Source organism: Podarcis bocagei, assembly GCF_964188305.1.
Source record: "Podarcis bocagei genome assembly, chromosome: 13".
NCBI lineage: Eukaryota > Metazoa > Chordata > Lepidosauria > Squamata > Lacertidae > Podarcis > Podarcis bocagei.
Genome location: NC_138138.1, coordinates 15,958,648 through 15,982,550, shown reverse-complemented (window position 1 = coordinate 15,982,550; position 23,903 = coordinate 15,958,648). Strand labels below are relative to the sequence as shown.

Here is a 23,903-nt window from a genome sequence, read left to right as displayed (position 1 = left end):
TGATTACAAGTGTATTTATTTATGTACCAATTATCTTTATCATCATCCTTAAGTCTCTTGAGTGCAAATTAGCCACTTTTGAGTCTGTTTGAAGGACTCTGGGTATTTCAGAAGCTTGAACTCTACTAATAAATTTTTTTAAGGAAGATGACTGCCTTGCCTGTTTTTTAGATCACTGTTCCGGCCATTGTTTCCATCTCCTTTTGTATCTTTAAAAAAAGTGTACGATTATGATGGGCTACTTCACCTATTAGTTGTTGACAAGAAATGGTGACTTGTCGGAACTTGCAAGCTAATGTCTCATACCTCTGTGTTTTTCCAGCTGGAGTTGCATCAGTTTTGTTTTGTCATGGAACATACTGTTTTTTCCTGGATATTACCATGGAGGGCTTGTTTCCAGTCAGGTTATATCAGAATTTAGCCCTTGCGTGTAGAGTGAGGGCTTCTCAGCATGAGCAGAATATACTCCCTTCAGATTGAGTAGCCGCAACTAACCCCTTCCCAATCCTGGGTCAGAGGGTTAAGTTCTAAGAAAGCTCGAGTTCCTCCTGTTAGTAATAGAGTACTGTTATGTAGTGTGTAGTGTTTAGTACAATGATTTTTAGCGGTAGGAAGACGAGAGGTTGGACAGTTGTTCCAATATCTTGTTGACATAGGCATGCAAATTACCTTAGACATGTCATCTTACACTTTTCCTGGAATGGAAATAATAACCAAAGATCAAATATAAATTTGCATTGCATCTTTCAGGGTCAAAAATGTGCTTTGTCCATATGCAGGGAAAGTTACTGTGGTTGTCACAGCTCTTATTAAAGTGTATCTTGGTAAAAGGCTAAGTTGCCTTGACTTCCTAATGTGTTTAAGATGGTTATTGGAAAGCATGTCTACTCCTTGACTATCAGAAATACGGTAGGTCTGGAGAAAGGTTTTTCTAGGCCAGAGGGTTTCAGACTTTTTCACCTAAAACTTTTGTGCTTAAGGACACTTACTTGTTGCCACAAACCTCCTGCTGAGTGCAGAGCATTCTTTGACATGTTCTTGAACAGCCTTCAATACGTTGCCTTCCAAATGTTAGACTACACTAACCATACTGTCTGGCGTTCCTGGGACATGCTCAGGGCCAATGGTGCTGGTTCTTCAGATCATCTGGAGGGCTTTTAAGTTGGGGAAGGCTGCTCTATGTTACATCATCATACATGCAGGTCACTAGACATTAGACTGCGCACACCCATGTGAACTGTGTGTGTGAGCAAACACCCTCTCTGTAGCTGTGTTGTGGCAGCGATGATAATAAAATATCCATTGATATGCCTCCAATTAATTTTGGGGTTCCCCAGTTTAAAGATGATGGTCCTAGTGCCTTAATATTTTTCCTTGGCTGGGTCCAATATATCAACAGCCATTTATGCCAGTATTTCTCTAACCTTATGTCCTCTCAAGTCCCCAGACCTGTTTGCAACCATATCTTCAGCAAGCAAATGTACAGAGTCCTCACACACAGCTGTACATCTCTAGTTCGCTGCTTGTAAGGCTTTGTTGACTGGAGTGCTAATCCAACACTGGCATTCGAAGAGGAGTAGGATAAGGCATTTCAGCCTCCCTCTTAAGCTAGCCAGTTAGTGAAGGAAGGCAGGAGGAGGGAGAGCTGCGCCCACATCTTTCCTGAGCTTTCATACTTAGCATAGCACATTTGGGTGGCTGCTATGCTAAACTGCTGCTAGAAATTTGCCTTTGGCTTTGCTTGCTGTAAGATTCTCTTCTTCCATGGAGGTTTGCCTCATCTTCATTGAGGTTTTATATTGCATCTCTTAGCAAGTACTTCTGGGTTTCTCTTGATCAGTGGCTCTCAGAGCTTCAGAGGGAGCTGATTTGTCGCTACCTATCTTCTACATTGTGTGTAGAGTGGTACCTTGGGTTAAGTACTTAATTCGTTCCGGAGGTCCGTTCTTAACCTGAAACTGTTCTTAACCTGAAGCACCACTTTAGCTAATGGGGTCACCTGCTGCCGCATGATTTCTGTTCTCATCCTGAAGCAAAGTTCTTAACCTGAAGCACTATTTCTGGGTTAGCGGAGTCTGTAACCTGAAGCGTATGTAACCTGAAGCGTATGTAACCCAAGGTACCACTGTATAGTACTGGGTGTGTTCTGGATGCCTTCTCATTTTGTGCAGGTGATTGCTAGGACCAAAAGGCCTGGCTGGCACCCTGTACAAGCCCCTAGTTCTCACAAGCAGCAGGTGAGGTGATAATCCTGTGTCTAGACTTGGTCACTTCAGACCGAAGGTGAGGTGTTGCATGACTGAATGCCTTTCCATACCAAATAATAATAAATTCCTGCAGAGAACTAGGTGTCAAGGAGCAGGGTTCTAGCCAAGTTTTCTCCTTGACACATATATAGTTGTTGTTTTAAATGAAGCAGCAGTCAGTCAAGTGAGCCTCTCCTGCAGCCTGAAGAGGTCTGTGCTCAGGATTGCCATCTCAAGTGTTATTTGGGAAGGCTGAGTACATGTTCAGGAATATGCCCTAGAACCCTCTCTGTACAACATTATGCATATCTTTCATGCTTAGATGTACTGTACAGGAGTTGTCAGCAAGATGAATAGATTTGCATATGAGAGTAGGGGAATTGCTATGAAATGTGTTTCCACATGGATTCTTTAGGGGACTTTATGCAACCCCATCAGTGTATTAGATCACCTGTGACCACCTGAACTGGTATTCAGAACATTCATTATTATGTTGGAGGGCAATTCCAAGACTGGTACCTAGCCATTCTTGTGCCTGCTGAGACTTATTGGATTGGCACCGGATCACTTTCTCTGTTACGTATTTGTTGTTGCATTTTCTGTGGTCCAGAAATAAAGCACCAGTCCTAGGGAGTTCAGGATGCTTCCATGACAAGCTGCGTACAATAATGTGTTAACATGGAAAATACACTGTAGCGTTGCATTAACATGCAAGGCATGAAATAACTCGTCAACAAAAGAGCAATAATACTGTGCTCAGTCTCTGTTGGGTTACATATTATCGTGCCTTAGAAAGTTTAATTTAACATTTCCCCATGAGTTTGCTACTGGTGATAATAAATGGTCTGTTTAAACCAAAAAATGGGAAGAGGAAACAAAAGGCAATATAGTATAATGTTTTGGTTACACTGGCATCTTCTTGTCTTGAATCAGCTTATGGGGCGCATCTAGTTCAGTTATTTCTGTGCGTTTTATGTTCTGCAGAGAAGGCCTGCTGCCTTTCCTGACTATTTCTAGGACTGGAGGACTAAATCGGTACATTCAAAAGCCCAGGCTCAAACACAATGTTCTATTCAGAAGTTCCCAGTGTTCACAGAGCAGTACCGAGTGCGAGTTTGACAAATGTAGAATATTTTTAAGAGAACAATGAAGCATCTGATGCTGCAATAGCAGCTTGTGGCTAGCTGATGGCAAGAAACAGCTCGGGATACCTATAAGAAATCTTGTCTTTCCGCTCCTATACTTCAATAGTAGGAAGCAGAGGGGCTAAATTGGCAGCAAGACTCAGTGTAAATTAAAGGGGGAGGGGGTTGCAGCTGGGTTTAATTTTCACAGAAAGTATGTCCCTTGTGTGTAATCTTCCATCTCCTATATGGTAGCAATCCAGGCCTGTCCTCTGTGACTCTGGTGGTACCCACTAGTGGTATGTACCGTATTTTTCGCTCTATAAGACACAAATTTTCCCTCCTAAAAAGTAAGGGGAAATGTGTGTGTGTCTTATGGAGCGAATGCAGGCTTCGCGCGGCTATCCTAGAAGCCAGAACAGCAAGAGGGATGGGTGTGCAGCGATCCCTCTTGCTGTTCTGGCTTCTGGGATAGCCGCGCAAAGCCTCTTCAGGGCAGGGGGAGCCTTCTTCCTGCTGCCCTGAAGAGGCTTTGCGTTGCTTTCGCTGAAGCCAGAACAGCAAGAGGGATGGCTGTGCAGCGATCCCTCTTGCTGTCCTGGCTTCTGGGATTCAGAATTTTTTTTTCTCTTGTTTTCCTCCTCCAAAAACTAGGTGCGCCTTATAGAGCGAAAAATACGGTAGTTCATACACTGCTGTGGTTGCTACAAGTTTTGCTCTTGGTTCATTCATAGTGCAGCGTGAAAGATTCTTGGCTTCACATGCCCTCCATGGTGATGTCTCCAGATAAAAGGGATCACTAAACTGCTACCCTTGTACAACACTTGTTTGTTTCATTAGAACTTAAGCTAAAGAAATTCATGAACGTGCCCCAGGTGATAGATTTTAGTTGCTTTACCAGGAAACATTTCTTCAGTACATGAAAATTGGCCAAAGGAGCACATTCCAAATCACACAGGTAAAATAGTGAGGAAGTCAAAACACTCCCGCCCCCTTTGTATTATGTCTAGATTCCTTTCATAAATGAGGATTGGTTTATGACCTCATAATGTAATGTGCTTGTTGTGAAGCTTTTCACCCCACACCTGTTGTTCGGAGTAAAAAGGGTGATTACTTGGGGTTGGAGGCAACTAAAAGAAAAAGTTGGGGAGAAAAGAGGTGAATGAGGTAGTGTTGAGTGAGTTATGTTTCTGCCATATTGGAGGTAAGTAGGGGAAACGAGGTAGATGCTAAGAAATGAGAATGAACAACAACCCAATGAATGTCTACTTGGAAGAAAATCCTATTGAAATCAATGAGACCTACCCCCACATCTGTGTGTAGAATTGCACCCTATAAGAGCAAAACTTGTGCCCCAGGTGTTGTTTTTTTAAAGAATGGGTTGCTAATTGGTTAAAGTGCCATTATTCTGAGTCCTAAGATGTTCAGTTTTGATGATAGCGTAATGCACAGCTGCAGGGTTTGGCATAATATGTCAAATTTCCTCAATGCCAATACCACATCATTAATGTTGACCCTGCTGAAAATTAGTGAAAACACCCCTCAACATTCCCAGAAGCATAATCTTTTAGGCACCTTAAAGAGCTTCTGCAGCTCAAGCAAGAGCCTGCATTACATGGGGCCTAACTTACTCTTTCCCCCAATTATTAACAAGCTCAGAAGTTTGCTAAATAGTGTGGTATTCAGGTGCAGTGTTTCAGAAGGGGCTAAATACTGCAGGTGCATCACCAAATCTTCTTTTACTTGACATTCCTTTGGCTCCTCCCTCTGTAAAGCTGTTACTTATGTTTTCATGTGTATATTTTGTGTGTATGTAACACTTCTGCCTGGATCACATTCTCTGTTAATTTTAGTGAAATGGAATTTGAAGCATGTGTGCTTAGATGTGCATTACCCTTTGTTTTGCATTATCCTAAAGGCAAAAAAACTCGTAACTCTTCTTTTCTTTGTCAGGGAGGTCCTTCCAGGTGCCTCCTATTCTATTCTTTTCTCTCTGTGTGCGTGTTCTTTCTTTCTGTGTGTATAGTATAATTACTTGGAGTTAGCTAGTTGGTTGGTTAAAACAAATTAGGCAGGTGGCAATGGTAACAATTTTTTTCTTGATTTATTGGCAGAAGGCACCATTGCTGCAGCCTGTCTGTTCCAGGAAACCAATCAGTTATCCCTCTGCTGCCTTTCTCTTTTCCTTTCTGCCATAATATCTGCAAATAAAACAGGCATCCCAAGCCTGGCTTGCACTCCGCAGCCCTCAAATGTGGAGGAGGAATGCCTCACAGTACCCACTGACGCAAGCAGAAAGAAAAGTGTTCTTACACTCCTGCGTTTAGTGGTTTGGCTTTTATTTGCTTCTGTCCAAGGTCTTTTGCTCTGTAATATGCCGAAATTGCACTGTGCAGAAAACAGTTTCCCCTCACAAACTCCATATTCTTGCTGTTTGCCTTTCCCTAAATAGTGGCATGCCCCATTTTTTCTTCTGTATTTCCCAAATCCTTCCACTTTCTTCTTGAACTGCTGCAATAACCTTTCAACATGCCTTATTTAGAGAAACAAGTTATTGAGCTGTATGTGTGTTCGTTCTAGCAGGAGGGCAGGAGGATGAATTTCTGGTCGGGCCAGTAAAAGTCTGACCTTTTGGCAACCCTAGAATTACAAGCCCATCCTGCTCCCCTTCCAGACTTCCTTCAAAGGAGAACTTGCCCCGTTTAAGAGTTTTGTGTGAGTAAATTGCTTATCCTTGCCCTGCCCTTGCTTCTCAGCCCCATTCAGGAAAGGAGGGGCTCCAAATGCACGCTGAATGGCATTTCCTACTCTGGAATTGGCAGCCCTTAATGCTGAGTTGAAAAGGGCGTAGGGCTCTTTGGTTTTCACTTGTAAATCTATTAACATTTATTGCAGGTGTGCATACTTCATAAGCAAGAGCGAAAATGAGATCAATGTCTAGGGAGGGTGTATCAAAATTCTGGGATTGTAAAACTCCATTGAAACCTGAACTCTCTGGGCTATATCTAACTAAATGCTATACTCAGAGCAGATCCATTAAAATAACTGGGCTTAAGTTAGTCAGATCCATCAATTAATTGGGTCTGCTCTGAGTAAGACTTAGTTGGCTACACTCCTTTGTCTTTGGACGCAAGTCAGTAATGCTGAACTTTCCCACTACTTACAAAGGAAATGCTTTCAGTAAGAAAACATTCCACACTAGATGAAATTTGGGATTCCGCCCCCCTTTACCTGTGTGTTCAGTGGGAAAAGAATTCAAATAGGTTGAGAATTTGTGAAACGGTTAAGGAATATCTCGTGTGAGATTAGCAGAAGGCGCTTGACTGCTGGGATTATTTTTTTTTGCAGCATCTTTATAGCAATCTGGATGTTATGCAGTAGCATGGGCGTAGCCAGGATTTTTGTTGGAGGGGCATGTATTTTATGGGGGGGGGCAGAACCTCAGCTATATATTTTTATTGATTTTGTTGACTGCCCCTCCCTGCCCCCCTCCCGGCTACACCCATGTGCAGTAGCACATGAAACTTAAAATACTGTATTTGGAAACCCTGAGCTCATGTAGAAGCCTCTGCTGAGTGGCTGTTTTACGGTACTTTAGAAAACACAGGCAACTCCATATAGCACTGGTATACATCAGCAGCTGAGCTGAGCTGAGCAGGGAGCAACCTGTGATCTTCACTGCACACTTGGTTTGGTCTTCCTTTCTCAAATTGAGCAATGGAAAAGGATTTGTCATATCCTGCTGTGTGTTTTAAGGGCATGGCACTGTGTTTGGGCCAGGATTGTGGTTCAGTCAGCTATCGTCTTTTAGAGTGAGTTAGGAAGTATGCTGATCCCACCTAGTGGTGAAGGATCAGTAACAGGCTGCAGAAGATGGGGAGGTGTTGTGTGTGTTTTGTTTTTTGTTTTTTTGAAAGAATGTGGCAGGCAGGGAAGAAGAGGCTGCACAGTAAACAATCTCCTAGGTCAGGGGTAGGCAACCTAAGGCCCGAGGGGCCGGATGCGGCCCAATTGCCTTCTCAATCCGGCCCACGGACAGTCTGGGAATCAGCGTGTTTTTACATGAGTAGAATGTGTCCTTTTATTTAAAATGCATCTCTGGGTTATTTGTGGGGCATAGGAATTCGTTCTTTTCCCTCCCTTTAAAATATAGTCCGGTCCACCACATGGTCTGATGGACGGTGAACCAGCCCATGGCTGGAAAAGGTTGCTGACCCCTGTCTTAGGTCATCCATAGGGAAGGCTCTCACATTGGTGTGCTAGAATCCTTTTGGACCCCAAAAAGAGATTAAAGATGCAGAAGTTTGAACTTAAGAGCCTGCCCTTTATGGTTTCTGTGCAGTCACACACATGCAGTCTGGAGCATTTAAGACATTTCTAGAGCTTCATTTTAGTCTCTACCCTCAAGTAGGGAAACTCGGTGCCATGTGTCTGACTTGAGAGTAAGAAAAACATCTCTTTTCCTCAGCTCTGGTTTGACAATGTTGTGAACTGGAAGAGACAGCAGCAGAAGAGTGCCCTATTGTTGGACCTATTACTTATAAGGCTCAGGGGGAGCTGGCAGATGCTGACAAATGCCTCCCCGGGCCCCCACCACCTAGCAAGATATTCTGCTTGAGAAAGCCACAGGTTAAAGGGAAACAGTGTGCCCGAAGTGATCCTGCTCCTCCAGCTCCAGACCTGCCAAGATCACCCCCAGAACCCCAGAGCAGAGGTGGCAGCATGCCTGAGTGGAAGCCCAGAGCCAAAGTTACAGTGCCCATCTGGCATTATAAGCTCTCTGGGCTCTGAGCCCTGCTCTTGAGGAAGAAAACCTGAATTCCTCTTCTGCTACAGATCAGGGCCACCATGACATACCAGGAAAGGATAGAGCAGCAGAGCAGAACTTAACAGGGACTTGCCAGCTGCAAAGCAACACATTATTCTGCTCATTATTATCACATTAGTCCTTGACCCTCTTGACCTTTCTGATAAGGCAGAATTTTTGAGTCGCATACCAGGGACTGGCCACTTGGCCTTAACATTATGTTATGTTATGAGCTTCTCTTGTGAACTTTGCTCGTTCTGCTGTTGTGTCTCTCTCACACATTCCTTATCTTTCCTTATGATTTGTACAGTACTCTTTCATTGGTTTCCAGACACATTCCTGACATTTATTATACCTTTATTATTTAAAAAAGAACTTTGATCACCATGCCATATTTTGAATGCTCTTACATTTCCCCTCGTTGTTAACAATAAATATTGTGCTATCATCTCCTTGTGTGTGGCTTACTGGACTTAAAACAAAAATGTTGTTGAGCAAAGTTTCCTAGCTTGGAAGCCCACAGCCTTTTGTTCAGGAGTGTCTTATAATCACATCCTGTCTGCACTGCTTGCACTTTACCAAGCAGGCATGCCACGATACAACCCTTTGACATGGAGCTTATCTCTGAGAAATTCCCTTAATACCTTTGGATGAGATAGCTGCATCAGGGTCCCTGAAACTGAGAGTCTGGTGAGTCAATCCCTTGAGTGGATTGTAGAGTTGTGTGAACCATTTTTTTCTGTTTGAGAAAGCCTTCCACACAGCAGATATACACAGTTTAAGTAGCGTGACTAATTGGATCATGCACTTTGCAGTAGTTCCCCTCTCCCTTCATTCCCTCCCCTTACCTGAAAATAACAAGAGACAAAAGCCTGGATAAGGAGAGTTCACTAATATGCTATCTCTGCATTCATTGCTAGGACTGACAGCACTTCCTCACCCCAGGGATTGTATCAGCATGCAGTGCATCCTTGCTACTGAGTCAGTTTATGAGAAAGTTGTTTGAGCCTATGGTTACTGTGGATTTTTTGCTCGCCTTTAAAGCTGCCTTTCTTGTGGCTTTAATGTCAGCTAGGTGTGCAAGTGAGTTATTACGCTCTGACTTGCCTTACATCAGAGCTTTCCAAACTTCTCATCTTGGTGACACATTTTTTTAGGCATGCATCATTTCGCGACCCAGTAATTCAGTTTTATTAGCAAAGAGGAGGCGAAACTAACCCCTTTCCAGCTCCAGGAGCATTTGCGTGACACACCTACACCCTGCAGTTGACACACTAACGTGTTGCAACACAGAGTTTAGAAAGTTCTGCCTTATATTATCCATACACAATGGCAACATTATTCTATAAGCCGATATCCCTTTCCTAACTTGAATACAAAGTACCTTGGAATTTGTGTTTAGGAAGGATGTGTGTGAAATACTTTTTTTTTTTGTTACGGCTACACTGGGAATTTAGACTTGATTAAGAGTTTTTTGACACAACCTTTTACATTTGTATTGATGCAAACTGATTTTTCCCAACTAGATTTTTTAATGTTTTTAAAGTGGTCTTGTTTAGTACTTCAGTTGTCACTTTCTGTATCGTATATTAAAGTACAGGCAAATCCCAATTTACACGGAGGTTGCATTCCAATGCAACACACATTTAAGTGAAAAGTGAAATATTTGAGACACCATTGAAAAAGTCTGCAAGTACCCCATTCTGCCCCCACCATGCCCCGTTCCACCCACTTTTGTGATTTTTTGGGTCACTTCCGGGCTTGGCGTGATGTGAGTGTCCACAGTCACACACACATATTGAATGTGCATAAATGGGGGGGGGGGGTTGCCTGAACTAGCTTAATATTCTTCTAAAAGATGTTCCACAATAGTGAGATTGGTATTTGGAGCCTTGATAAGCAGTCCTGGTAGTAGGACTGTCATCACAACTTCTTACACATGTTCACTTGAACCTATAAAAATTGTCATGAGAGCTAGATTCTTTTTCAGTGTAATAAAAACTGGTTCTCAGGATGTCTAATTCTGCTTCTAGATAACCAGATTCTATGTTTACATGGAAAACTTGGCGGCATGTACAGTGCCTATAATCCTTCCAAATGTACTACATATGTTTTCCATACAGGCTTTCAAACGTTATTACCTTTCTGTTAGTCTGTGAAATACTTGGGTCAATTGACTAACGGGTATGATCAAAAGCAGCTGAGAAGATGTGTAGAAGCTCATGTATGCTCTTTGAAGTTAACTCTCTCTGTGTCCTTTGCCTTGCCCTGCCTAGGTTTGAAAAGGGACGGATCTACACTTTTATTGGGGAAGTGGTCGTTTCTGTAAACCCTTACAAGAACTTGAATATCTATGGACGGGACATGATCGAGCAGTACAAAGGTCGGGAGCTGTATGAGCGGCCCCCTCATCTCTTTGCTATTGCGGATGCTGCGTACAAAGCCATGAAGAGGCGATCAAAGGATACCTGCATCGTAATATCAGGTGTGTTGCAGGGTACCTGCTACCTCCAACCTGAGTAACATTCTAACAGCCCATTTGAAAGTTGAAGCAAAGGAAGTGAGTCTGGCTGCAATTGTGTTGTTTCTTCTAGTGCAGGGATGCAGCAGTCACCCTGTAGTTGTTTTTTTCTTCTCCTGTTGCCTGTTGTTTCCTGTTTACGCACGCACGCACGCGCGCGCGCACACACACACACACGGCACTCAAGTGGCAGCAAAAGTACAATCAGCATTCCTAATTTTGCCCAAAAGGACCCAGTTGAAATAATGTCACCCACCCAACACTGCTTTTGGGATTGGTTTTAATGGTGCTAATATGGTTCCATTGGGTCAATCCGTGGCAAATTAGGAATACCGCCAGGCTGCTGGCTTGCAGCTTTGCTGAGACTTGAAGTGTCAACAAAGCTTCAAAAAACATAGATGAAGCAATTCTACAAACTATGCTTTTAGCAGCGCGCCTTTCCCAACTTTCTCCCTCTATAACACCCACCCCATCTCCAGTACAGTGGTGCCCCGCAAGATGAATGCCTCGCAAGACGGAAAACTCGCTAGACGAAAGAGTTTTCCATTTTGGAGGTGCTTCGCAAAACGAATCTCCTATGGGCTTGCTTTGCAAGACGACAATGACTTGCGAGTTCCTGCTGGTTCCCCCCCTTCCCCCCCTTTTTCTAAGCCGCTAAGCTGCTTATCAGCTGATCCGATCAGCAGATAATAGCGCTAAGCCGCTTATCAGCTGATCCGATCAGCAGATAAGCCGCTAAAAGCAGCTAAGCCTCTTATCAGCTGATCTGATCAGCAGATAAGCCGCTAAAAGCCTCTAAAAGCCTCTAATAGCGCTAATCCGCTAATCCTTCAATGGGCTTGCTTCGCAAGACGAAAAAAACCGCTAGACGAAGAGAATCACAGAACGGATTCTTTTCGTCTTGCGAGGCACCACTGTATAAAACTTAGAATATAAAGAGTTGTAATCTGTTGAATCAACCTCAGCTTAGGGCCAGACAGTGCTTTTTAAAGAGCTGAACATTGCCTGAGAGCTGTTTTGCTTCCTATGGTTTTCATGTTTCATTTTTTCCACACTGGTCAAAAGGGTTTTGCAGTGCTTTGAGGCAAATCCCACCCTAAAACCTGTTCACCAGAAGCAAAAGTGGAATGAATTTACATACCACAAGTTAGCAGTTCCTCTTTCTGTCCATCTTCTACTGCCTCAACACTGTATGCAACTTTCTAGAATGCCATACAGAGATCTTGCCCACTTCTGCAGTTGATGTTCTTCAACCAGAAATGCTACGAGTTGAATTTGGGACAGTACATGGTCAACATACGTCCTTAAATTCAGCTTGCATTAAAAACTGACAAACCAGAAATGACTTAAACAGCAAAATACTGTAGTACCGTGTAGAGTGAATGCTGAGAATAAAATGTGTCCTCTTTATAACTACTACAATGTGATGGTTTTGAACTCTTGTGAAAGCTTAGAAAACATTTTTTCCCCTGCCTGTGCCCCCAGGTGAGAGTGGAGCCGGCAAAACAGAAGCAAGCAAATACATCATGCAATACATAGCTGCCATTACTAATCCAAGCCAGAGAGCTGAGGTAGAAAGGTAAGGCGACTATGGTCCTGGGAAGAGGGAACATGTTTGGAATGTAATATGGTACATGGGGCCGTCCTTTAATAATTACCTGGAAGCTTCAACAGCATCTTGCCGCTGAATTGTGTGAAGGCTGGGGTGATTCTGATAGCAAAGGACCCAATTGCCCCTACCTGGCCCCGTGGTTTCTAAGCACAGCTCCAGGTGCTAGTATTAAAGTGGCTTGAGTCCTATATGTCTTCAGTGCTGTTTCTTTCTGTATGTTCCATTACAATCTCTACTGTTTGGTTCTTTGTCCTGGCCTTTGACACCCAATATATGCGCTTCAGGGGAGGGATACTGTCTCAGTGGTCTAAACCACTGAGCCTTTTGGGCTTGCTGATTGTAAGGTTGGCAGTTTGAATCCGTGTGACAGAGTGAGCTCCCGTTGCTGTCCCAACTCCCGCCAACCTAGCAGTTCAAAAGCATATCAGTGTGAGTAGATAAATAGGTAACACTCCGGTGGGAAGCTAAATGCCATTTCTGTGTGCTCTGGCACTTGTCAAAGTGTTCTGTGTGCCACAGGTGGTTTAGCCATGCTGGCCACATGACCCAGAAAAACTGTCTGAGGACAAATGCCAGCTCCCTCAGCTTGAAAGCAGAGATGAGTGTTGCACCCCAGAGTCAAATTCTACTGAACTTAACTGTCCAGGGGTCCTTTACCTTTACGTGCTTCAGGGCTCACCCTATTCTTGTGATTGTAATGTGTTTTAACTGTTTTAAGTTTTTAATTTAAAATTGTTCTAACCTGCCCTGGGACTTGCTGATGAAGGGCAGGTAATAAATTTAAAAATAAGAAGTAGAATGGATCACATTTGGACACCAAGGACGCGTAGTGCATGCCCTAGGCTGCATATTTTCCTTCCATTGAATGTATGCCTTGGTTCAAGAGTTGCTTTGGCCTGGATTTTATTGGGGAAGAGATTGAGCTTTCAATGTGCAATGTTGGAGTTGAACAGACTGGTGTTTTTTTATGGGGGTGAGGTTTAGATACAAACAAAGAATACAGTGTCCAGCAGTGCTGGATTAAGCCACATGCCGGAGGGGAGCTTTATGTTGAGACATGTTTTGGGCTACTTTACTTGAGCCTTTCATGAGCACAGCTTTTTTAATCCCACAAAATCACTAATGTGGCCATTCCGCTCCTTGCATATAAAACATGTTGATATGCAAACTTAGAAATACATAACGTCTAGACCTGGTTTCCTGTTCCTTTTTGTTCCTGTCTGCTCTCCAAAGGGTGAAGAACATGCTGTTGAAATCCAACTGTGTCCTGGAAGCCTTTGGCAATGCCAAAACCAACCGAAACGACAATTCCAGCCGGTTTGGAAAGTATATGGATATCAACTTTGATTTCAAAGGGGACCCAATAGGTGGGCACATCAATAATTACTTGCTGGAAAAGGTAAGTTTGCCTTGCCAATAAAAAGCCATCATGATTTTTCGTGGACTTATTTTAGAAATGATGAGAAGGATTACCATATTGTATGCATCCGCTGAGGAAAGCTCATGGGATAAGAACATGCCTTACTCCCAGCAGGGCAAAAATCAAAAGAGTTGGCTTTAGCATAGTGAGCTTTCCAGAAAATAAAATCACAGCAGATGTCAAATGCCATGGTTTTAAAATAGAAGATCATGCCGCAGTAACAGAACTTTCTATTACACGTTCAGTCAGGGGTTGATGAAAACCTCACTTAAAAATGGACTAGATGGTGGGACTGTTTTGCTTTGCGTGACTATGAGAGCTGGCTGACTTTCATGTGGATTTCTGTGACAGCATCTGGCGTTTTGGGTGTGTGTGGTTTTTTTTAAAAGCATCTGCATTTGTTGCCCTCGAGCCTCTTTGCAGAATGAATGTAGTCTCAGCCTCTCTCTCCCTCCCTCTCTCTCCATCTCAGTCTCAGGGGTTATTCCATATTTGGTAGTCATATGCCCATTTGCTCATAGTGACACACTTGGGATAATTTATTTATTACAATTATATCCCATCTTTCCCCTCCAAGGAACTTAAAGTGGTATGCACAGTTCTCCTCCTCATCATTTAATCCTCACAACAACTGTATAGGTTCGGCTGAGAGGCAATGACTGGCTCAATATCACCCAGCGAGTTTTATGGCTGAGTGGGCATTTGAACCCTGGTTTCTCAGCTCCTAGTCTAACACTCTTAACGACTACATTGCACTCAATCTCAACCATTATAGCTGCGATGGCTTGCAAGGCATTTTAGTGATTTATTTTGAGTTGTTTTTTTAAAAAAGTGATGTTGGTTTCTCTCTCAAATTAAAACATGAAGGCATTTCTGCTGGTTTGGTAAGCATCCCATTTTTTAAGGAGTTGGCCCAGTTTGGTTCATTTGGAACAGGCCCTAGACAGTGGCGGAGGAAGGGGGTGCAGTCTGCCCCAGGTGTCATCACTGGGGGGTGTGTGTGACAAAATGAGTTTTTTTATAAAAAAACTGGGCTCACGAAACTTTTTAGGAATGACATGGTGACTTAGGCGCCTGCAGGTTCTGCGCTGCCTGAAACGGCAGCATGGGACCTGCGTCTGCCTATTGCCTCTCCCTCAGCTGCCCCATAGCTGAGAGGAAGGCAGCGGAGAGGCTCCAAGCATCAGAGAGGCTCCAAGCATCAGAGAGGCTTGCCCCACCCCCATAAGCGTGGATCGCCCCGCCCCCAGCTGCAGGACACAACCCCACACCAGGCACCCGAGCGGCTAGCTACGCCGCTGGCCCTAGATACAGTACTTAAGAAGAGTTCTGAAATCTTGGATTACCTAGGAAGAATGGACTAAATTTAATGATTATTTAGTTAAATATGTTAAGTTAAATTAATTGGAAACAGCTTGCAGATACTTAATTGGCTTAGGATTTTATATAAGTTAAGTGATGAATTAATATGTTCAATTTCAAAATGAAAAGATTTAAGGATGTTAAATGTTCAAGTTAAATTTTATAAGAACTATGATTTGGAAAACCGTTAAAAGGACATGCATTGAAATTCAACCAAGGGGAAGCGAGGAAGTCACTTAACAATGTTAATAAGTGTAATTTTTAATAAGGTTATGATTTACGTTTGTTTGTCTTAGTTTGTTTATAATTTTCTGAAAATCAATTTAAAAAATGGGGGGGGGGAGAGAAATCTTGGATTACCTAAATACTAATGGAAATAATACCCCATTTGGCATTGCCATGTCCTCTTTCAGCCAGCTTTTTTGTTGCTCTAAAGTGCTTAATAGTAACTTTTGGGCATTCCATCCCACCTTTAAGTGGCTCAGCAAATAGACCATAGCCGTCCTGTGCCTCTATTGTAAATCCAAAGTGTAACTGCTGCCAGTGCTGTTTACCTAGTTGCTTGTGCAATTGCAGTACTAAAAAAAACACCACCACCACCTATTTGTATTGGACTTTTCAATTTGCGGGGGTGGGGAGAGACGTTGGTGGCAATAAGTCATCAAAAATTTACAAACAGACTCAGTACATCAAAACAGTCTAGACATGTTAGTTACTAACTAACTAACTAACTAAGTAACTAACTAACTAACTAATGTTATATAGGAGGTTTCCCACTCTGGTGTTCTGGCCTGAGCCCTCCAAAACTTTGCCATGACACCACTGATGCCTTAGTCAAGAGACTTAAACTATGTTGGGGTAGCAAAGCCAACTCATAATCTTTCCCTTGTTTCTCTTGTTTCTCTCTAGTCACGGGTGATTGTGCAGCAGTCAGGAGAGCGCAACTTTCACTCCTTCTACCAGGTGAGCTGTTAGCTTGGTATGCTAAGGTGAAATCAGCAGCCGAGTGAGTGAGTGAGTGCCTCTGAATTCACAGGAAAGACCGCTTGGTTGCCTTTTGCAGTGTCCCTCATTGTGTGTAAAATTTTCAACAGATGCCACATCCCACTTTGTTCACTAATCCATGCAGGGTATATGCTTGGCTTTGACTTGCCATTTGCAGTAACTTGCAGATCATCAGCTCCAACCCCTTGCTCTGCTCAAAGGCAGGTTCTTCAAGCCTTACTCATCCAAATCTAATCCTCATAGGGTTTTTTGTTTTCGTTTCTCTTGGAAGGGTTGGTGATGCCGGTTCTAGATACAGATGGAAATAATTTCCCTATATTTCCTGCAAGCAATTAGAGTAACTGGATTCCTGTCTTGAACTCCTCAGCAGCAGACTATTCCTTTGGGGTAGTCCTTTCCAAAAAGACGACCTATGTAATTAGCTAGGGTTGGGAAGTGCTCTTGTAAGGTTGCCTGCTATAGCTTCCTGTCTTAATGGCAGTGCATTGTGTTGCTAAATCTTCTCTGTACAACTTTTTTATTGAATAATAATACTAATATAATAATTTATTATTTATACCCCGCCCATCTGGCTGGGTTTTCCCAGCCACTCTAGGCGGCTTCCAACAAAATATTAAAATACAGTAGTCCATCAAACATTAAAAGCTTCCCTAAACAGGGCTGCCTTCAGATGTCTTCTAAAAGTCTGGTAGATATTGTTCTCTTTGACATCTAGTGGGAGGGCATTCCACAGGGAGGGTGCCACTACCAAGAAGGCCCTCTGCCTGGTTCCCTGTAACTTGGCTTCTCACAGTGAGGGAACCACCAGAAGGCCCTCAGCGCTAGACCTCAGTGTCCTGGTAGAATGATGGGGGTGGAGACACTCCTTCAGGTATACTGGACCGAGGCCATCTAGGGCTTTAAAAGTCGGCACCAACACTTTGAATTGTGCTCGGAAATGTACTGGGAGCCAATGTAGATCTTTCAAGACCAGTGTTATGTGGTCTCAGCAGCCACTCCCAGTCACCAGTCTAGCTGCGTCATTCTGGATTAGTTGTAGTTTCCGGGTCACCTTCAAAGGCAGCCCCAAGTACAGTGCATTGCAGTAGTCCAAGCGAGATATAACCAGAGCATGCACCACTCTAGCGAGACAGTTCACAGGCAGATAGGGTCTCAGCCTGCGTACCAGATGGAGCTGGTAGACAGCTGCCCTGAACACAGAATTGACCTGCGCCTCCATGGACAGCTGCAAGTCCAAAATGACTCCCAGGCTGTGCACCTACTCCTTCAGGGCCACAGTTACCCCATTCAGGACCAGGGAGTCCTCCACACCCACCCGCCCCCTGTCCCCCCAAAACAGTACGTCTGTCTTGTCAGGATTCAGTCTCAATCCTCCAGCCACCTCCAGACACTCTCACAGGACCTTTACCGCCTTCACTGGTTCTGATTTGAAAGAGAGGTAGAGCTGGGTAGGGTGATTCTGTCGTAGTTTTGTGCCATCAGATAAAGAACTCCTCACCTTTTTGAGATCTCTTCAGTGTGTTTTGAAAACTGCAGAGAAACCCCTTCCCTCCCTTTCAAATTCCAGCAGTAGCTTAGTAAAATTAATTCAGGTGGTCTAAATGATCATTATTATTATTTATTAAATTTGTATACCGCCCTTCATCCAAAGTTCCCAGGGCAGTTCACAGCAGAAAAATACATAGTAAAACAAAAACACATGGACCAAGGTGCCACATTTATAGGGGCAGGCAAGGTGACCTGAGAATGGCCAGCCCTTCTGACCCATAGGGAAATTTTTCTACTCTCAACTATGACAGTGAGCTCTTGCGTGTGAAGCAAAACCCCAGCCATGCATCCGAGAGGAAATGTAATTGCTCTTCTAGTATTAAGACTGCCCCATCCAAAATCCCAGAGTTGCCAGGTGGAAGATCTTAAAGGGTGGAGCAAATACGTTATTGAACAATATTTACTGCAGTCTACACGTCCAGGGTTATAAACCACGGGAAGGCTATACCCCCTGCCTCCAAGAAATAATTTTGCGGAAAGGGGGAGACCAACCTCTTGCCATCCGTAGAGTGAGTAGTGAAGGAGCAGCTGCTCCATTTCTTGCTTTCTTCTTTCCTCCTCAGTCCATGTTCCTCTTGAACCATGTCTCTTCAGATTGTGGGCCTGTGTGCAGGAGCTGTACACAGGCATGGGCAGAAAAAAGATTGGGATCTGCTGGTAGTTCTCTGGGTCATTTGCAGTGAATTAACAAGGGTTTCTGACTGCTAATAGCTTTAGTAATAGAACCAACAAAGGTGACTTTTCCCACATAAACTGGTATTGAAAACAAATGCCTAAGCTTAGAATATGTTCTGAGGAACTCCTGTCCATCATTTCTAACTATATGTCTTTCGTACCTGGCTTTGGTAGGGGATGTAGATGGCGCTGTGGGTTAAACCACAGAGCCTAGAGCTTGCCGATCAGAAGGTCGGCGGTTTGAATCCCCACAACAGGGTGAGCTCCCGTTCCTCGGTCCCTGCCCCTGCAACCTAGCAGTTCGAAAGGAAGTAGATAAATAGGTATATCTCCTGCAGGAAGGTAAACAGTGTTTCCATGCGCTGCTCTGGTTTGCCAGAAGCAGCTTAGTCATGCTGGCCACATGACCTGGAAGCTGTACGTCAGCTCCCTTGGCCAATAAAGCCAGATGAGTGCCACAACCCCAGAGTTGTCTGCGACTGTACCTAATAGTCAGGGGTCCCTTTACCTTTACCTGGCTTAGGTATGTATATCTTGGGGTTTTAGAAACAGAGAAGGTAGATTCAATGAACCTGAAGTCTGCCCACCCCTGCTGTACAGCATTTAGAACTTTTTAAGTACTTTTGTTGATAGTAACAATAGTATAAAAGCTGAAAAAGAAATTAATTTGGACAAATGACTCTCCGACTTTCTCTTCAGCTACTCCAAGGAGGTTCTGAGCAACTTCTACGTTCCTTACATCTACATAAGGATTTATCTGCCTACAGCTATATTGGTACTGGAGTGCAGTTAAAGGTAAGGGTGTTGCCTACTCATGAAGAATCTCTTTTTATTGGTCCTTTTGAACTGTGGCATGATCAGCCATACTGTGGGCTCTGTGCAGCTCTAGTGAATTTATGCATTTATGCCAATTTAGTTAGCTGGTTTGGGCATGATGCTAATAGTTTAGCATTATAACGCTAATAGTTTAGCATTATGAGAATAAGCCTTGGATACATGTGTTCCTCCCTTCCTACTCAAGAAACCTCACACAGAGGAATTAGAAAAAATCTGCTTTTGCTCAGTTTTGGATTGACCACAAACCTGCACAAGCTGCAGTTGTTTTTACCAATGTTGAATGGAAACAGTCCAATAGATTTAGACGAATCAAAGTGGTCACATTTCCCACCCTTTCTTCCGACATAGATAATGCACCAGGGTTGACCAAGGCAGTTTCAGTTCCCAAACCAATCTGAAATTAATCCGGATAATCAGCTTTATTCCAAAATGTCTTTAGAGTTGTCTGACCACCACCCACTTTGAGTACCTCGTCCCCAAAATGCAAATATATGAGATTGACCTAGAGTTTAACAGGGTCAAGCAATGGTTTCTTAAAACAGGAGAGTGTCACAACTGCCTCCTTAAAACCACGGGAAGCACGCATTTAAAAGAGAAGGGGAGAAAAAGAATGCTGACCATCTATAGTTCGATTTTGCTTTTCTTGGATTATACCAGCATATTGTGGCTTGAAATTCTCCACATGCCTTGTGTACATCCTTTGGTAAAATAGGCTGAAACAATTGCAATTGGTTACCCATGGCTACCAGCTATGATGGCTATGTTCTGCCTCCACTGCTGGAGGCAATGTGTCTCTGAATACCAGTTAATAGGAATTACAGGTGTGGAAAATGTTTGTTGCGCTCGGGTCCTGGGTTTCCTACAGGCATCTGGCTGACCGCTGTGAGAACAGAAGGCTGCACTAGATGAACCAGAAGGCTTTTTAATGTTCTTAACTAAGTGGCCTTTCAGCACAGACTCCACAGTCATCGTGGCATGTGAAATGGATTATCCGCTATAGGTTATACAGTGGTACCTCGGGTTACATACACTTCAGGTTACATATGCTTCAGGTTACAGACTCCACTAACCCAGAAATAGTACCTCGGGTTAAGAACTTTGCTTCAGGATGAGAACAGAAATCGCGCGGCGGCAGCAGCGGGAGGCCCCCCAAAGTGGTGCTTCAGGTTAAGAACAGTTTCAGGTTAAGAACGGACCTCCGGAATGAATTAAGTACGTAACCAGAGGTACCACTATATACTGAAGACATATAGACTTCTACCTGATGATAAATTGACTCTGAGGAGGAGTCATAGTTCAAACCACACAGGACGTTTTCTGTTTTCAGAGTAAATATTGTGCAATATCTCCAGGGTTTTCTTCTTCTTTTCAACTCACCAGTGCAGAAATGTCCGCCATGATTTTTCTTGTCTAATACTGCACCATCAGTGTGCATGAAGTGGTCTTGCATCTGATTAATTTGTTGTTGCTGCTGCTTCTTTTTCAGTGTTCTATTAATGATGGTGCTGACTTCAAAGCTGTCGCTGATGCTATGAAAGTGATTGGATTTGAACCAGAGGAGGTTCAGACAGTATATAAAATTCTAGCTACCATTCTCCATTTGGTGAGTAAGGGGGCGCCATGTACACAGAGATGGATCTCTGGGCTGCTAACATGCTGAGGTGTGTGTGTTGATTTGAGGAATAATCAGGAGAGCGAGAGCGAAAGAGCACACTTTGATGGAGTGGCATTATGACAGAGCTGCAGCTCTGGGAGAGCAGACCACTTGTTTCTCCACAAATTTAATATTTCCTGTCAGTACCAAGCAAATGTAGAGATCGCTACTCTCTTTTGTCCAAATCTCATATTGGATCTGACTAAGGAAAGCTGTTGAATGCTTCTCAAATTTAATTGCCTGGGATGATTAGCACATTTTAGGCTTAGAATCCCTTCACTGGGGAAGGAATAGAATACTCTGTACTAGCATATACTTATTACGTGGGACTTGTCTAGCAGATAAGCCAGCAATCAAGGTTTCATTTTTAAATGAGTTTATGACAAATGTGTCACTGTTTTGACAAAATGGCAGAAGACCTGACTCCAGCTCTGTTCCTTCATATGGAGGTAGAAGTGGAGTTCCTAGAACACTGGAGGTGAGGGCACAAATTGTTTGTTCTGCCTCCTTTACATTTGCGTCTTGTAAATTGACTGGAAAAGTAGGTTTTGCGGTTGTTGGGTTTTTTTAAAGGAGATTGGAGTGGAGTGAAAGAATTGGAGCTTGAGCCTTTTCAACAACTTGGGAGCTGCTTCCTAACAAGGATCTTCATGAAGCTGCATTTATCTGTAACAGAAAAGAGAAACGCACCAGGAAAGAGAGTTAAAAGGACTTCTCATTTGGGATGGTTGAGGCGTCCAATATGCTGGGTTTGGACGTCCCATTGCTCAGAAAGACAGGGAACATGTAATAAAGTTCCTCCTTCAGTTTATTCCTTGCCTTTGCAAGGACAGGCTTCTCTCTAACCTTCCCACCTTTCGTTGGATGACTTCAGGATTTCCCCTCTTACCTATCTTTGTTTTACAGTTGTTCCTAGATCTCTAGTTTTTTCTTCCATCTTCTTGGTTGTAAAGGTAAAGGTAAAGGGACCCCTGACCATTAGATCCAGTTGTGGCTGACTCTGGGGTTGCGGTGCTCATCTCGCTTTATTGGCCGAGGGAGCTGGCATACAGCTTCCGGGTCACGTGGCCAGCATGACTAAGCCACTTCTGGCAAACCAGAGCAGCACACGGAAATGCCGTTTACCTTCCCGCCGGAGCGGTACCTATTTATCTACTTGCACTTTGACGTGCTTTCAAACTGCTAGGTTGGCAGGAGCAGGGACCGAGCAACGGGAGCTCACCCCGTCGTGGGGATTCGAACCGCCGAACTTCTGATCAGCAAGTCCTAGGCTCTGTGGTTTAACCCACAGCGCCACCCACGTCCCTATTTTTTTTTATTTCCATCTTTGTAGGATTTATTTCCATCTATGTAGGATTTATTTCCATCTATGTAGGATTTATTTCCATCTATGTAGGATTTCATTATTAAAAATACTAGGCTTCCAAACAACAACAGCAACACAGAATTCCTACAGCCTGTTCTATGTTCAGAGGGTTAGATCGTGCTTATCGCAGTCCTCCTGCCCATACTGAAGGAAGGCGAAACCGCAAAGGAAACAGTTCAGTGTGAGAGAATAGCTAAATGTAAAAAAAAAAATCACAGGTGCCTGAGACTGAGTTTCTAGCCCAGGGGTCAGCAAACCTTTTCAGCAGGGGACCGGTCCACTGTCCCTCAGACCTTGTGGGGGGCCGGTCTATATTTTTTTTTTGGGGGGGGGGAATGAACGAATTCCCGTGCCCCACAAATAAACCAGAGATGCATTTTAAATAAAAGGACACATTCTACCCATGTAAAAACACGCTGATTCCCGGACCATCCGCGGGTTGGATTTAGAAGGTGATTGGGCCAGATTCGACCCCCGGGCCTTAGTTTGCCTACTCATGCTCTAGTTGTAAACCTCTGTAGTCGGCCAGCTCCACTTGCAGCTGATCCAGTTTTCCTCTTGCCTTCTTTGACGCTCTTTCCTCCTCCTTTAAGATTTTCCTTTGTTGTCCTTTTGTCTCTTTCAGCCACTGTTCCCTTTCACTTGTAAATTTCCTGGAACCTTCTCCTGGCACTCCACTGTCCTGCTGCCTTTTATGGAGCCTCTGGGAGCAGCACCTGGGTAATGCTCCACACCTGCTGCTGTGCCTCCTCTGGCTCACCTGTGTCATCTTTTGAATGAGCCGGAATAACGTAGAAGGCAGCATCAGCTCCTCCGTCCTCCTGACATGCACATATAATCCAATCTCACTGCACCTTAATCAAGTCCCATAGCACTGTGATGTAACTCAAGACGATCTCTGGGATCTTTCTAGTACTGAGTTAATGTGAGTGATGACCTTTGAGTAGAACAGGGGTCAGCAAACTTTTTCAGCAGTCCACTGTCCCTCAGACCTTGTGGGGGGCTGGACTGTATTGGGGGGGGGGGATGAACGAATTCCTATGCCCCACAAATAACCCAGAGATGCATTTTAAACAAAAGCACACATTCTACTCATGTAAAAACACCAGGAGGCCCCACAAATAACCCATAGATGCATTTTTTTAAAAAGGACACATTCTACTCATGTAAAAACGCACTGATTCCCGAACCGTCCGCAGGCCGGATTGAGAAGGCATTTGGGCCGGATCTGGCCCCCGGGCCTTAGTTTGCCTACCCAGGGAGTAGAAGAACTGAGGGCCGCATACCTGGTATGTTTGCTGCCTTCCCGAGCAATGGGAGGTCTTAACCCAGCATATGGGTGCCTTGTTCACCCCAAGCAGAAAGAACATTCATGGTGAGTGGCTGGTGCTTCTACCTGATCTAAGCCACCCCAAGCAGCCTACCCAATCTCAAGTCTTCCAGCTCAAGGAAGTGAAAATAGCACAAAAGTGGAGGAGCCTGCCCAGCCCTCTTCCGCTCCCTCCATGGAGTTGTTGTGAAGTCTTCTTCTTAAACTGAAGTAGTGGAATTTTCAAGGATCTGATTATTGTGTGAGAGACATCTGTGAGGACAAGGGAGAAAATTAAAATGGCGCACATGGGGTATGGCCCCTCGGAAAATCTAAGATGGGCTGTGTGACTTTCTAGACCAGTGTTTCCCAAACTTGGGTCTCCAGCTGTTTCTGAACTACAACTCCCACCATCCC

General features: G+C 43.9%; 1 protein-coding gene across 2 annotated transcripts in view; it reads left to right on the top strand.

The window, feature by feature from the left end:
* The window catches only part of MYO1D (myosin ID), a 171,870-nt gene that overhangs the window by 17,554 nt on the left and 130,413 nt on the right, over nucleotides 1-23,903 (top strand). For both annotated transcript variants that reach the window (XR_014001258.1, XM_081166191.1), the window contains exons 2-7: nucleotides 10,454-10,662; nucleotides 12,184-12,277; nucleotides 13,544-13,709; nucleotides 16,002-16,055; nucleotides 19,020-19,115; nucleotides 20,644-20,760. Coding sequence is in view for 1 of the 2 variants with exons in the window: in XM_081166191.1 (XP_081022317.1) it covers nucleotides 10,454-10,662; nucleotides 12,184-12,277; nucleotides 13,544-13,709; nucleotides 16,002-16,055; nucleotides 19,020-19,115; nucleotides 20,644-20,760 (736 nt within the window). In the remaining variant the exon portion in view is untranslated. The remainder of the gene's footprint in view (nucleotides 1-10,453; nucleotides 10,663-12,183; nucleotides 12,278-13,543; nucleotides 13,710-16,001; nucleotides 16,056-19,019; nucleotides 19,116-20,643; nucleotides 20,761-23,903) is intronic.